Source organism: Lissotriton helveticus, chromosome 8 (genome assembly GCF_964261635.1).
Source record: "Lissotriton helveticus chromosome 8, aLisHel1.1, whole genome shotgun sequence".
In the NCBI taxonomy this organism is placed as follows: Eukaryota; Metazoa; Chordata; class Amphibia; order Caudata; family Salamandridae; genus Lissotriton; species Lissotriton helveticus.
Window position 1 is genome coordinate 119,817,458 of NC_136069.1, and position 15,116 is coordinate 119,832,573.

General features: G+C 46.7%; 1 protein-coding gene across 1 annotated transcript; it reads right to left on the reverse strand.

Annotated features, from left to right (window-relative positions):
- Window positions 1–551: 551 nt before the first annotated feature.
- Window positions 552–13,818, reverse strand: UPK1B (uroplakin 1B). Its single transcript, XM_078656719.1, has 8 exons — window positions 13,680–13,818; window positions 6,042–6,128; window positions 5,464–5,664; window positions 5,202–5,276; window positions 4,045–4,167; window positions 3,154–3,333; window positions 1,512–1,595; window positions 552–1,211 (listed from the first exon to the last, which is right to left on the reverse strand). Exons 2-8 carry the CDS (start codon window positions 6,105–6,107, stop codon window positions 1,161–1,163), a joined length of 780 nt encoding a protein of 259 aa, XP_078512845.1. The 5' UTR covers window positions 6,108–6,128; window positions 13,680–13,818; the 3' UTR covers window positions 552–1,160.
- Window positions 13,819–15,116: the final 1,298 nt, after the last annotated feature.

The window sequence follows — 15,116 nt, forward strand, 5'->3', positions numbered from 1 at the left end:
GCCAATAAGCAAGCCATGCCAGATCGATCAATTCAGACCTGGCAACAGTGAATCAAATGACTCCAAGTCACTAATAACATTCACTTCCCAGCTTAGTGAAAGGAGGCTTGGTTCATGCTCTTAAAATTAACTCCGAGATCTCGCCAACCCCAAAAAGCTGAATACATGATACCAAAACCTTCTCATGTTCCAACCACTGAGTTTAGAAGATACATTTCAACTTGTTTAGTCCCAAAAATCATAAGGTTTCAAATTTTGAATGAGAAAATCCCTCAAGTAAGCCATAGGCCTTCTTCCATGGGGAGGATTTAGTTGCACCGCCGTTCACAACACAGGCCCACCCTTCCACCAAGCTTATACCACTGCACTTTGGACATACAAGCAGAGTTAAGTCAATAGACAACATGCAAGTAGACATTTTCTCCTGAGCAGCCACTGTGGTCATTGGGTGCAAAGGGGTGTAGGGACAGGGGCTAGATCCTGTTTACTCCACCGAGACAGCACTGCATTTAGAGTATCATTGAAGCAACACTAAACATTAGGTAGACTCCTTCCATGTTAAACAATACACTTTAATGCACAATTAAAAATATATATATAAAAGTTTATCAAGTGACTGCGTGAATTAACCAGTGAGTCAATACACACGCTTTAAAACAATCATGCAGATATTTTACAGGTAGTGTCAAGTGCCACTACCACCAAGGTGTTTTAATATGAAAAATAGAGTTCTCCAAAGAAAATTAGCTACAATCTGTGCTTCACAGGAGAGTTGTGGAGTTCTAAAATCTCTCGAATACTATACAATCTTTCGTGAGAGCAACAGTCTGACCAGATGTACCTCATTTCAGGATTGCATAACTAAACTACGTGGGGGTTACTTACAAAACAACTGCGTTACATACAAGCGCTCCTTCATACAGGTCACAAGATGGGGCATGCAATACAAAGACTGGGTAGAAGACATTAGCTATGCATCCTGAAGAGGTACTCGCAAGGGCAGCTTTCCTTCCCAGAAGTGTCCCAAGGACCAATATTTCACAGGTGTGAACCGCCATTCTCCTCCATATTGGTTAGGGCATGTCCTCCATATTGGTTAAGGCATTCAAGACAAAAGGCAGTCTTATAGTCTTTGAGAAAAAGAAACCAGTCCAAAGCTTCTAGTATTCAATCCTGCTCCAGTAGAACATGCTTCCGAGGAGTACCCAGAACTGAAAGAATAAGAAACAAATATTAGGAGCAAACTCTTTTAGGAAATAATGGACATAGCCATAGTGCTAAGACAATTTGCCTTAGCAACTATTCAGTTCTCCATGTGTGCAGGATAGTGTTTGGCTGAAACAGTAGTCTTCACTATTAACCCCCAATACATCAAGTTACAGCAGTAGTTTAAATGTAATATGTATGTTGGGAGGCTTGCTCAACCCGCTTCCAACAGGATAGTCTGTTCTTCAGCAGTTGACATTTTTAATGCACAGTACAATCAAGCTTTCTCTTCAGAAAATACTTACTGTCCAGCACAGTATAGCAAACCCAAACCAGGCAACACCCCAAGCATGGCGCATCAGAGGACCAGCGATTTGATCATAACATCCCTGCGAAAAAGAAAATCTAGTTTGAGAATGGCTGAAAGTGACCAATAAAACAGTGGACACAAATTGAGGTTTTAATTGGTTCTAAAATAGGTCTGTGCTTCAGAAGAGACTATTGGCATGGGCGAAACAATTAATATTCACACTAGGGACCACAGGTTCGGTCTAACCAGCTACGTACTAATTCCCACCAGTACATTACTTCACACTCAATTACACCTGGGCTAGTACACTGCCTAAAGATATGCCATATAAAAAAATAAAAAATAAGTAGGTGTGTGATGTAATGAAATGGTTTCTGTGGAAGGAATCTTTTAAAGGACGAGAACCCTCACTCACCATTGGTTAACAAGCATCATTGGGTCCCCTCCTCACACCCATACTGCAAGGTCTGTGGTGTGGGCTACAACTCCCAAAATGGGAGAAGCAGGTGTTTTGATGAGTGATGAAAATAGGAGTCAGTGAGGGACAGAGTGCATGTGAAGTTATAATAAGTGGTGTTTGTTAAAAATACCCCCAGAAGGCCAAAATCTCTTTATTCTGTAGTTCCAATCGGGTATAGTTAAAAAGGGGACTTTAAAAAAAGAAAGAAAAAAGTATACCCCTCAGTGGTCAACATGTTTCTGCCCATTAGCGGGCCCCGAAAGGGGTTCCAGGGTATTCATCAGGACCTTGATTGATTAGCCACTGTGTTCAATGTGCTCATACAATGCTAAAAATGATATTTGTCAGTCAAGGATTGAGATAGCCAAAACAGTGGCCCTAATAATTAGCAGGTCCACCGTTCTCCTGTGGTATCCACTCTCAAGCCACTAAGTAAATCCAGGAGCGTACGTCCTCTTTGGACTCCCGGCGGAAATGTTATTACATCACACACCTACTTATAATTTTTGATAAGGCATATCTTTAGGTAGTGTACTAGCCTCTTGCCCTCTTAGTATCACAAAACCAGGTGCATCTGTGTGAATTAAGAAAACACTTATCCCTCCCTGTGCACCCACCAACCTTTGTCTTTGAGGGTAAAATGTCTTAGCATTTCCAGAAGGAAACCCTTCCAAGCTACTCCACACCACCCTTCCTCCGAGGTGAAAATATGTAGAGGGCTCCAATAATGCTCAGAACAGGATGGATTGGGTTAACATTTTATGACCCACATCATAGTCCCCACTTTTCAGAGCAACACAAACCCCAGGAGGGGAAGCAATGCTAATGGCAAGTTTGCAACTGCTGTTCGATGCTCTTCTTGGCCTACACTACTGGAAGCATCCATTCTGGTAGTAGCTAGACCAGAGAAGCCAGGGTAGTGTAAACAATGCACTGAAACAATCATTTACCAGCTTCTACAAAGAATGTGAACGATGCAAAAGTACACAATGTTAGGTGCAAAAGTACACAATGTTAGGTGCTATTACAACAGTGGTTTACTTTACAAATACGTTAAAAACTTGATCAAGTTACTCCACCGTAACACTTCCATGGCACTTCAAACTCTACCCTGTACAACCATGCCAATACGGGTGTGGTGTGGGTGTATAGCAACTGCGGGAGTAGTAAAACGTACCATACTGTTGTAAAGACTTGGAACCCCCAGCTTGCAGCCATTCAAATCAGATGGCTGTTGCAAAGCATTCATCACGCAACACTGTCGTGGCCAAGGGAAGTCCGCATCACTGTTCACCGTCCTAAAAGCAGACGAGTACATCTGCCAGTCCGAAGGGCCGTTCACACCGCAGCACTGATTCTGTGGGAAACAAACATCCATGTAGAAACAAATTGCACAGCGACCTCCCTGCAACATACCACCATAAATGGGCCAACATGCCCATGGGCAATCTACAACTCCTCCTCTTTGGCAGATACTTCAGAGAACAAAGTATTGTCCGAGTAGCTAGTGGTGCACGAAACCAGGGAGTACTCCCTTATCCTCCCTACAAAATAGGAACAAGTCCTACAAACTTTGCAATACAAAGGGGTTTCAGCACTCTATACAATATAATTGATGTTGGATGTCCCAGTCCTCAAAATATAGCACTTAAAGAAAGAGTATCCAAGTCCAGGGTATGCATTTCTTGTTGCAGTGTTCACTTTATGAAAAATAAAGTTAAGTGAACACTGCAACAAGAAATACATACCCTAGACTTGGATACTCTGTGCTATTTTTGTGGACTGATATGAAACATCAATGATATTGTATAGAGTGCTGAAACCCCTTTGTATTGCAACATCTATTAATAGGTTTAGGGAACGTCCAGGGGTATCCAACAATGCAACAGGACATGGCAGCATTTGGGAGTTTAATCTAAACAGGGTGTCTCAGACAAGCCACCAAATCCCCAAAAGCTCACCATCTCCCCAATCAAATGAAGAGGTTTGCAGCCCAGGACCTGCAGAGATTAGCTAGGCTGGTGCCCAACAGGATGAGAAGTAAAGCCAGAGATGGTTAAGTACTCACAAATAGCATAAGACGATTCCAAGTCCTTGTGACGCCATCAGATTTAATGGCCTGGTCATTGTTGATTGGGTTGGGATTCTGGTACATCTCCAACATCTGCTTCAGGAAGAGGTTCTGAGTAAACTGCAAGGAGGAGGAAGCATGTCAGGGGTCAGAAATTGAATGACATTAGTTTAGGGCACCATCATTTCCCCACGTCCCCAATATCTCTAAACAACCTGTAAAATGGAGGAACACCAGGCAGTCATGCCTTCAAGAACACTGAATACACTCCATCAATGCCCCCGAATTCTCAGAGTGGTGTATGACCCCCAGGATCAACAAGCTTTGGCAAAGCCAAAGGACTCCCTATTTGGGAGCTACTGGCTTTGCTTGAAAGCATGGCTAAAGAATATTGTCAAAGTCATCACTTTATGGTGGGTGGGGAATAAGCAAGATAACCACCAAGCAACACAGGAACAAGCAAGTGTAGAGTTCTTCTACCTCCCAAAAGCGTGAGCAGAAGAAGGACACTAGTACAGACCAATGCTCCAGGGGAAGGCCAGACGCAAGGGGAAGTGGTGGTGTTATGTGCTGACCAACATGAAAGCAAGCTAATGAGGGATGATGCCAGCCAATGAAAGCCATGGGCGTGCTCCACGCCCCATATAGGAAACGAAAGGTCTTGCAAGGGAGAGCACATGTGGACTGAGGTGCAAAAATAAAAGCAATGCACACACGAAGTGCATACCTTCTAACAAAAGCTGGTGCCATAGCCAACCAAACGGAAAGGGATTTGGACCCCCCCTTATGGATTATATACACTAATGAGATGCACCCGTGCACTATAGGCAAATGTAGTGCCTATACTCAGATGCATGAAGTCAATAGGAGGTGTAGAGTTAAATCATGTAAACAATCCAGGAGTTGGCTAGTATATGCCGCAAAAAGGGCACAAGCTAATGACTGCCTTCGCTCTTCAGAAGGAAAAGTGTTGGTAGTTAATGCAGGGCCAACACTTGCTCAGGGTTGTCGAGATAGACATGCACTCGGATGATCTAAGAAAACAGAACCAGTCTGCATCAGTCCATTCAGCTCACAGCTTTATTTTTCTAACGTACCACAACTGGCTGCACCCTAACATACCAAACACCCACCCCTCCCAAGATTATACTCACAAAGTCACGTTGCGTTGCAGCAGTAATGGAAGAGGCAACTTCGAAACAGTAGACGATAAACATGAGAATCAGATACTGAAAAGAAAGACAATCACTTAATACCTTCTTTTTTCAGGCGGCTACTGCCTACTTGCAGAAAGTAGTAGCTCTATCAGAAAGAAGAAAAACAATATGTCCCCTGCCACCACCCCTGCCCCAAAAGCAGGTGAACATTCACACTGAACAGCAGGAGAAATGCATGCAAGAGAAAAATGTGCCTTACCACCAACAGCATCCTACGGTTGGACTTCATAACTCCCATTATGCCCACTATGGACAAGACAAAGAGGCAGATGCCAACAAAGAGTCCTATCCAGGCTGCGCCGAAGATGTCGTCATTATCTGTAGCTTCAAGAAGGGGGTAAAGGCGGCTCTGGTCGGACACAAAGAATATGCACTCTGCGGTCAGCGCCATCCCAGCCATCTGCAAACCACAAGAAACCAACAGGCATTAGTGCAATAAAAGACATGATTCATTGAAAGTGTCCAGCACTGAAGGCCAGGGCCATCCCAGCCATATGCAAGCAACAAGAAGCCAACAGGCCTTAGTGCATTAGAAGACAGAGGACACACTGAAAGCCTCCAGCATTAAGGTCAGGGTCATCTGCAGACCACAATTGATCAAGAGGCATGGACCTCAGCAATGATGAGTCCATCACTGCTTCTAGCACTTAATCTGCAAAGCAACTGTAGTATTACAATACAATGGACAGAGACCAAATAAAGGTTCTTGGCACCAACCAAGCACAGCATGTGTTCAAAAAAGGCCTCAGAATCATTAGAAACCAAAGTTTGACTTACCGCAATGATCACATTTCCAAAGATGAGAATGCCTTGGAACACTTGCACGCCGCCGTCTTTCGCCATCTTCAAGCAGCGCTAACAATACTGCAAAACAAGAAGCAGTAAGTTAAGACGATCAACAGTACAACCACTCTTTGCGGGGAGGGAACTGGAGGCCCAATCACCAATGGTGAACGTTAGACATCGCAGTTCTAAGATGCACCCCAAGCTACCCACAGCCAGAGGGATGGAAAGATTACAGCACCCTCATCAAATACAAAGAATGAACCCACTGCCAGGACAGTGACATCAAATTAAATGCTAAACCCTGGAGCTCTGCAAACCCCAGGGGATTGCTAGATCTTTGTTTTCATGCACCTCACTTCCTCGGCCTAGACGCAAACTTGGAATTCCAAGAGATATAATGTACATTTTAGCGCCATTAAATGGTGAATGTCACAACCGGTCTCCGGAGCATTCTGCAATGCCTCTTGACGATTGCAGGACTAGGCATGTACAGCTTCTCTGCACCGTTTCTTTGCTTGCCTAGTCCACTTCACGGTGAGAGCCGAGCAGTCCCACCCATTCCCCAGAAGACGGCTTTAAAGGAGTTTTGAGTAAAATGGGGGTGAGGAACTAGAATTTACTTACGACATTAAGATGCAGCCAAAATACTATAGTTATTTCCCCTCACACTTTCAGATGCACATTAAAGTATGCAAAAAACAAGCAAATACCAAAGGTCTAGAAAAATACTGCTGTAATCGCATTACATACCAAAAATTAATCCACAAATATTTAAAGAAAGATAAGCTACAGCCTACGATCAAACTATGTCTTAGTGACTATGTACACCATGGAACATTAAGTGTTCAGTCATAGGTAAATGCAGGGCTTTTAAGTAGGCCGGGTCTCACCTGTGCTGAGCACTGGCAGTTTTTGAAAGGGGGCCTCGAAACATGTCTCTAACCCTATCGGGCTCGGTTTTGTGGCCTGGCCCAGGCGGTCCGTTTTTCCGTGCTGCAGTAACAGCGGGCACATCGATGTGCGCGTGCGCACACTGCTCACTTCTGACATGGGGAGAAGTTACGAAATGACGTCATGGCAGGTGAGCGTTGTAGGGAAGGGAAATCCTCTAAAGAGCCTTTTTCTCTCTGGATTTCCCTTCTCTTTTTGAAACGCAGGAGCAGCAACATTTTTGTTGCGTCAGCAAGGCTGTAAGGTGAAGCGTTTTCAATATTATGTACAACAAGCCATAGTTGCTGCTTATTTATCGCATGCAACTAACAACCACTGAAAACGCCGATAGTTCCGACGTGTGGTAGGTATGAATGACGTTACTTGTTGCATCATATATCGGATGGAATGACAAACAACAAAATACAAGTCGGGGGGCACACTATGCAAAGCAGATTTCTAGCATGTGTTTAAGCCACGCCCTTAATGACATCAGCCACGCCCTTTGAGAGCACCCAGATTTCATCCCACTTAAAGCCCTGGGTAAATGTGCAGTGTAGGTAGATTACATGGCAATTAGTAGACATGTTTCGGTGGGTCCACCTTCCTCAGGATAAAACCAATAATTCTTTTCCACAAGACTAACTTGGTAGTTGGAGGTGGGCGTGGTCTCCCCCCCCCTCCTCCCCAATGCAATCCAGTGACCGCTTCAAATGCTGCTTGCCAAAATACAGGTAAGTTTAGGACCACGGTGCTCAATCGCAGTAGCGGTCGGCAGTAGGAGTTTCTGCAGAACGGTGACGTGGGCAGGAGAGACTGGGTGGGGGTTAGTAATTACATTTAAATAAATGAAAAAAATTTCCCAGTGCGCGCAACAAAATTAGTTTTATTTATTTAAATGTTTACTTACCTGTAAAAGCTCCGTAATCCATAGATTACTACCCCCCACCATGCCCCTCCGCCTCCCTCTCCCCACGTCACCGCCCTGCAGAAACTCCTACTGCCGACCGCCACTGCTCAATCGATAGCAGCATGGACCCAATCACATTTAACTCCACAATGCACTCAGATCAAGATGTTTGCCTCAGCACTGGAAGCCCCTTTGGTGTGGCATCTATATACAAGTCAGGCCAATAGAGTATTGATTTATGTGTAAATCCACAGGTGACTCACTAGAACCCCATCACTACAGCCAGACACATCTGGCACTCCTATGAGGAGGATGAAAAATAAATTTAAAAAAAGGACTCGCCTCCAAAACGTAAAGCTGCCAGTCAAAACACGGTCTCCCACACCCAACACCACGTTTGAGTGACTGGAGTACACCGCAGTGGTCTCGTCTGATGACCCTCCAAGAAACACTCCCAGATGAGTCCACAGGCGACAAAACCACCCCATCATGAACAAGGAGCGCACCTCTGGCCATTGTTTAGTGGCGCATTGGCCTGCCCTATTGGATCCAATCTATCACCATATGTCGTGGACCTAGAAATGCTCCATTGCTCTGCACCAGCTCACAAGTGTCACCAGTCATGAAGAGCAAGTGAAACAATCTTGAGAAGGTTCTGGTTGGGGGTCATGTCTCCATGGAAGAGCGGCTGTCACCCACGAAGCCTGGAACAGAGAAAGCTTAGCCACAGGAACACCTGTTGAGGTTTCTGGCACAAGAAACTAGTAGAATTATAGATGAAGTAAGACTGCTCATAAGAATAACTGGAGAGTTTAAGAGCATCAAGGTGGAGCCAGGTTCACTCCTCCCTGGACTCAACTCCTCTTCGGTGTCTTTCAAGATTGCAAATTCTACAGTAAACACTGCCAGACTAGAATTAAAGGAAGTAGCAGTAAACGGGTCAGATACAGGCCACAAATCCATTCTCCCAGATAAAGCTGCAGAGAACCGACCATGTAAGCTTGAAGATTATTTCACCACATCTTTACAATAAAGACCACACCTTGTGCTCAGGAGATGGTCAAGTGGATTACAAAAGGACGCCCATCAGTACCCCATGTATGGAAACGAGCACAATAATCATGTACTTACATTTCACCCTACAGAGACCCAACTAGTTCAGAACGAGGACACCTCCAGGTGTGCAGCACCTTCGCTTGGGTACTCAATCACCCCCTTGGGCATGCACCACACTCATGCCACCAAGGTGTTTCCCTAACCCTTCCGCTTGTCTCCGAATTCATGAGCCTGCTGTCTTTAATCCGGTCCAGATTAGAGAGAAATAAATGACTGGTTATAGGCATTACTTGCCCGGAGGCTGGCTACCAATGCACAGCGCTGGTCCTTTATTGGAGTTTTCCTTTTGGTTCCCTCTTCTATTAAACTGGTCAGTTGTGGGGCAGCAATGCCAGATCTTTACACATAGCACATGTATATGCAACTAATTTAAGTTGTGCGATTGTCCCGACAGCCCACCATGTATATGTCCCGTCCAAACCACACACTAACAAGAGTGTGGTGACTGGGCTAGCAGTAATAGTTAAGAAGCAGTTTGGACTAAGGCAGTGATACTCAGAGCACGGCTAGGTAAGAAGCGGCCCCCCTGGTGAACAGCAGCAAGAGGTGCTGTTTAGTTGCTGAACACTAATATTCAGAAAAAAAGTTTAAGGATAAGCACTTTAACCTGCAAATACATGCTTGCCCGTTTATCTAACATTTTTAGACCGCCTTAAACAATCCACGACCCACCCAGACCTCCTACCGCCACCCTGCTGGCATCAGTGCGGCCCTCGGTCACATTAGAGTCATAATCATTTGCCATGGGGCACAAGTATGGTCTAATGATTAGACCATACTTGTGCCCCATGGCAAATGTGTGAGAGTGCCCATGGGTTAAGGGGGAAAGTGCAAGCCAGTTTACTTTGATTTCTTCAGGGACGGTGCCGCCCTCGGTTAAGAAGTGTCATTGGTTTAGGCAAAGAGAAATGCACGTTGTGCAAAACGAATTAGCCATTTTATTTGTATAGTTAAAGCATGCGCAGAATGAAAGCACATTCATGCTCAAGTGGTTTCTTCAGGGGAGTTCTCTACAAGGAGGGGTTGTTGGCAATGTTCTTTACAGAGTTCCACCTAGAAAGGGCAAAGATATAAATTATGAGGCGCTAAAGTTGCTCTCGTGCAGAAGGCCGACCATTGAAACATACGGGCTGCACAAAGAGGCCCGCCCCCCGCCTTGCAGTGGATTTTTTTTTAATCCGACACGTCCTAAAACGACACAAGTACAACTCGTATTTACCGGTATGATTTAAATTGTGGACACTAAAAGTTATTATTTCAAGATGGGTCTCTGATTTGACGCCACTGAATACCAGAGATCTCTTCACACGTTGTTAAACTCGCCTTCATACCCCTATATGATCAATTTGGTATACATTCATAAACTGGATTAACGTTGCAAGTCAGTTTAGCCAAAAACCGACAGCCTTCTAGAAGGTGGCGTCAGGGCGCTGACCTGGTCCCAGGGACGCTGAACTAGTCTTTCAGGTGGATTCAAGGCAGAAGCTGTATTCGAGAGGCGGGCGGTGATGGGATACTAGAGAAGGAAGCCCCGCTGGGGACCCCAAAACCCGCACCAAGTCCCGGCCGTCAGCTTTTTACAGGATTGTTGGAGGGGGGTTCCAGAAGGTACACCATTTTTGGGGCACCAGGGAGGATGGCTTGCAGGAGGGACGAGGGACCAACATTTGGTTAGTTGAGGATGCCCCCCCCCCATGTAGCCAAAAAATACGGTCGTGAGAAATAAAAGCCGGAGCCCACAGCTGGAGTGCGGACGTCACCGCAAGAGTCGAGCCTCCTGTGCAGTCACAGACGGCTACGTTTGGGACACATCAGCAAGGTGAATACTACCAGCAACACACTAGGTGACAGATACATTAAAAAAAACGTAACCTGCCCTTGATGAAACCGCTCAGACAAGCACCGCCACCCGCATCTCTGCTCCCTTTTCTTAGTTACAAATACTCCCTACCCCTCGCCCCCCCCCCCCCCCCACCCCAGATATGAAATAACTTCCTCCGCTGTACACCCACGGCAAAACGCACATAGACTGGCAGCCAATGGAATCTACGAACGTCACCAAGGAATGCTGCAGCACCAGAGCTACATTCCTGGCAGTGAGGGAATGCCAACCCAGAGACCATGGCAGCACCCAGGGCGTGGGCCTGAAGTGGGCGAGCATACCCACCCACGCCCCTGCAGCCTTAAACTGGGTAGAAACGGAAGAAGAATTTCGCGCTACACTTCACCTACCCACGTGGCAAAATTGAAGTGTTGGGGCGCGCCTCATAGTAAGGTGCTCTTTTTAGTAGGCGAGGCCCCTATATTTATGGCTGTCCACCCAGTATGTGCACAGACCGACCCTTAACTGGACTGTACACATAGCCGATACAGCAACAAATGCCATACAGACAACCCGCCCAGAGAGTGGAAGACAAGTCCCCCCCCCCCCCCACAAAGTACAGGTTGCGGCAGCCACTCGGCACCATACAGCAGTTTCAACCAGCAACGCCTAGCAGGCACACTTACCTCAGCTGGATGGTGACTTCGGGTTTAGTCGGTCAGAATCTGCACTGCAAACATCCCCGCACTAGCTCTATCCCATATTTACAAATCCTGCTGAGAAATAGGCTGTGACGTTGCCCATGAGCGATAGAAGATGCTGTATAAAAACGGGCTAGAAAGTGTCTGGACGAGTTTGGACTGCGAACAGAAAGTTGGAGAAACTTTTATCTGAAAGCCCTGAAGGAGCCTCGAGAAAGGGACGAAACGTGTTGGCTTCGCTGGTGTGATTACTAACACCGCCCCCGCCACACCCAAACCTCCTGCGCCCAGAAGCAGGATGACCAGAATTTTAAGGCAAAAAATCGGAAAATTTCCCAAAAATAGGACTACAATTTTACCCCCACACCAGCTTAATTTCTTGAAATGTGCCGGGACAGCTCGTGGAAAACCGGGACTGTCCGGGACGCCTTTATACTATGTATAGTTGCCCGCTGGCTCGAGCCTCAGCCTAGGCTCGACAGAGCGGTTCGCCCCGATAAACCCGCGGCTCGGGGAGACGGCGGCAGAGGTAAAGCCACGTGGCACCAGCCCCCCGCAGGATACTTATGCCAGGGCTACCGCATTGGTCAAGGGGGCTTGCTGTGGCAAACAGGTGTAAGGGGAGGGGCCCGACATGTTTAAAGGTGACCTCAGTCCCAGGCTGCAAGTGTGGCGTGGATGCCAATAGAATCTGAATAGAGCCCCTCCCTGGTTAGGGGGGCGCCCAGCACAAGGCGACAGAAAGTGGGGAGGGGTACTACGCCCAGGGCCGTAGCCAGAGGCGCAAACTAGTCAAATTTTGGGGTGGGAGGGCGCTGAATCTTTAGGCAATCGGCAGAGTCGAGCTGCAGGGGCTCTTAGAAGGGGTGAAACAGACAACTGATAATTATGTGTGCACCCCTCCCCCTTGTTAAGTCGTGGCCAAATATGGTCTTGGAATACTGTTTTTTATTTCTCTTTAAACAGTTTTCTCCGTAAAACCCTTAGGTCACCCCCCCCCCCCCCCAAACACGCACAAAAAATGGCATACAAATATTAAACAATTGGTTTCTAAGTGACCCTAGTTCAGGTGCCACCCACCACTATTGGCAGCTACCAATCTCCTTTGCCCGACATTCACCTGCAGGCACAGAATGGGCAGGCTTACATCATCCGGTGTCTCAATTCAGTTAAATATTATTGATTACGGAGAAGAACCAACACACACACACGCGCGCTTACCACGTTCAAACCCGGGTGCGTGCACTCGGGCTCACGAGGTAATGCATCATCAGCGCCTAAAACGAATTCTTGTTTTTGGGAACCGTAATCCGCCTGGACACCTAGAATTCGATATTAGTACCCCCAGATCAGCCTCGGGAGGGGCCAGTAGGGACCCCCCCCCCCCCCCTTTGCCCGGACACGCACCACACCCCGTTCCCCCCTGCCCCACAGTACAGGCGTGCGGGCAAGCGTGAAATGCGGCGCTCCATGGGCCTGCCAGCCCGAGAGGTGCAATTAGAAGACGTAAAAATAAACCAATCCAGCGAGTTCTTTAGTAAATAGCGCATTGAAATACTAACCATGCGTTAATCGCCCATAGCTACGGACGCCCGCAAAACAGCCGTAAAACCCAAGAAGCACAACCCAGCGAGAGACGCCAGGTATTGCCTTCGAAAAGGACCCCCACCTCGAAGAAGGTACCCAGTGCTTTGGACAACTTTCTAGGCGCTACGTACCTGGTGTACCTCCCCCCCCTCCTCACCCCACCAATTGAACTAAATTCTGTTGCTACGAACACATTTTAAAAATTATATAACGCCTAGGCATCAAAGAGGTGCTTGTGAGACCCAGGGGGTGGACTCGTGCACGAAGGTAGATTAGACCACTGTTACATCGCCGGAGTTTGCTAAAATAAAGATATGGACTGGGTGCCCAATACCTGAGCAAGGGACAGCACAAACCGCACGAGATAAATTTCTCCTAGAAAATGAAAAAGTCCGACAAGACGGAGGATTTTAAGGAAATAAACAAAATAGACTAATTAAACAGTTAAGCAAAGCTACACGCCGAAATGTATAAACTGCACCTCAGCTAGTCCCAAGAACACTACTGTACCATCACAGCTAGATGCGACCCCCAAACCGCTCCAGTGACCCGCCCTCACTCACCTGCTGCTCTCCAGACACCTCTCTCCTCCACCAGCAGCTCGCCCTGGACTGATACGCACACCTGCTCAACTGGCCTTTGGAAACTCTTTAAAGCTCCCCCGGCCACTGCCGACGGCGCGCTGGGATTGGCGGGAGAGTGTCACGTGACCCAATACCTGGCTGAACCAGTTTCCCCTGTGTTTTCGGGGTGGGGTCAAGGCGACTGGCCCTACTGTGCCTTCGTTATGCAGGAATGTGTCTCTCAATGGCGGCATTCCTCTGTGCGCACAGGGTTGGAGGCAGACACCAAAGTCAGGTGAGTCTCTGAGCCTGTGAGCCGACAGGTGCCGGGGCCTGTCGAACCACTGTCCAAGTGATACACATATGCAGAGTCGGATACATTCTAGGCTATGCTATACGTGTGAGAAGCCCCTGTTTTTCATATGTATTCTGGTACTTGTATTTTTTATAATCCCCATTATACCAGGAGGCCCTCTGTGCACACACCAGCCTCGAAGACAATTCCTTATCCTTTCACCGAATTATGGAGAGTATTTCCCTTATTTTGCGCAATGTAGCTAACTACAACTACCAGAATGCAATGGGAAAGGCAGGCTACAATGAACTATGCATGCCTCCATAGGGCAACCTGTGCTCTTATGAAGGTTGGATGTTTAACAGGGGGCAGTATGAAAAAAACGTGCCGGGGGAGGGTAGAGAAAGTTACATCACGCCACTCCTCCAACACCAGTTGTGGACAGATTCTTATAACTCTTTGCTCCGTCTTCTAGAAACGCCCAACACTTTCATAATTTCCTGAAAGTTGTTGTTAGTTTATAAAGTATTACATGGATGCCTGTGTCTTTCTTATTTTTATTATTTTTGCGGCCCCAAGTACAAACACGACTTCACAGATCCCTCAGGCGACAAGGGCTGTCATGTAACTATCAAACGTGGTGCCACAGGCTTTTCCCCCAATTATTCTATGCATGATGGAAAAATAATGAAATTCGGTATTTATTCGACATTGCGAGTATAAGCAGAGTATATTATAGCCATGTCAGGTGGGCAGAGTTCAGTCACTCCCAGCAGTTGCTTTGAGTTACCACAGAGAGCTCACGTCTCCCAGGTACCCATGTCATTATTTGCCTTTGCATTCTGGTACTTGTAGTCTCCTTAAATCCCCATCTCAGGGAAGATTGCATGTGTCAGAAAGCAAGAAAACAACCCTGGGTGAAACGATATTCAAGTATGGACGGTAGAAACTCCAGAGCTCTGGTACTTGCGGTCCTGCATTTATTATGCAACGTAGTCGTTTTTATAATAAAAACAAACTACAAGTCCCAGAATCCACATTGGTACTTGTAAGGCTCGCCTGGCTGAAGGGGACCGTCATGCTGCAGACCAGTAGACAACTGACATGTCTTGTCTGACCGGACGATGAATGACAATTTTCAT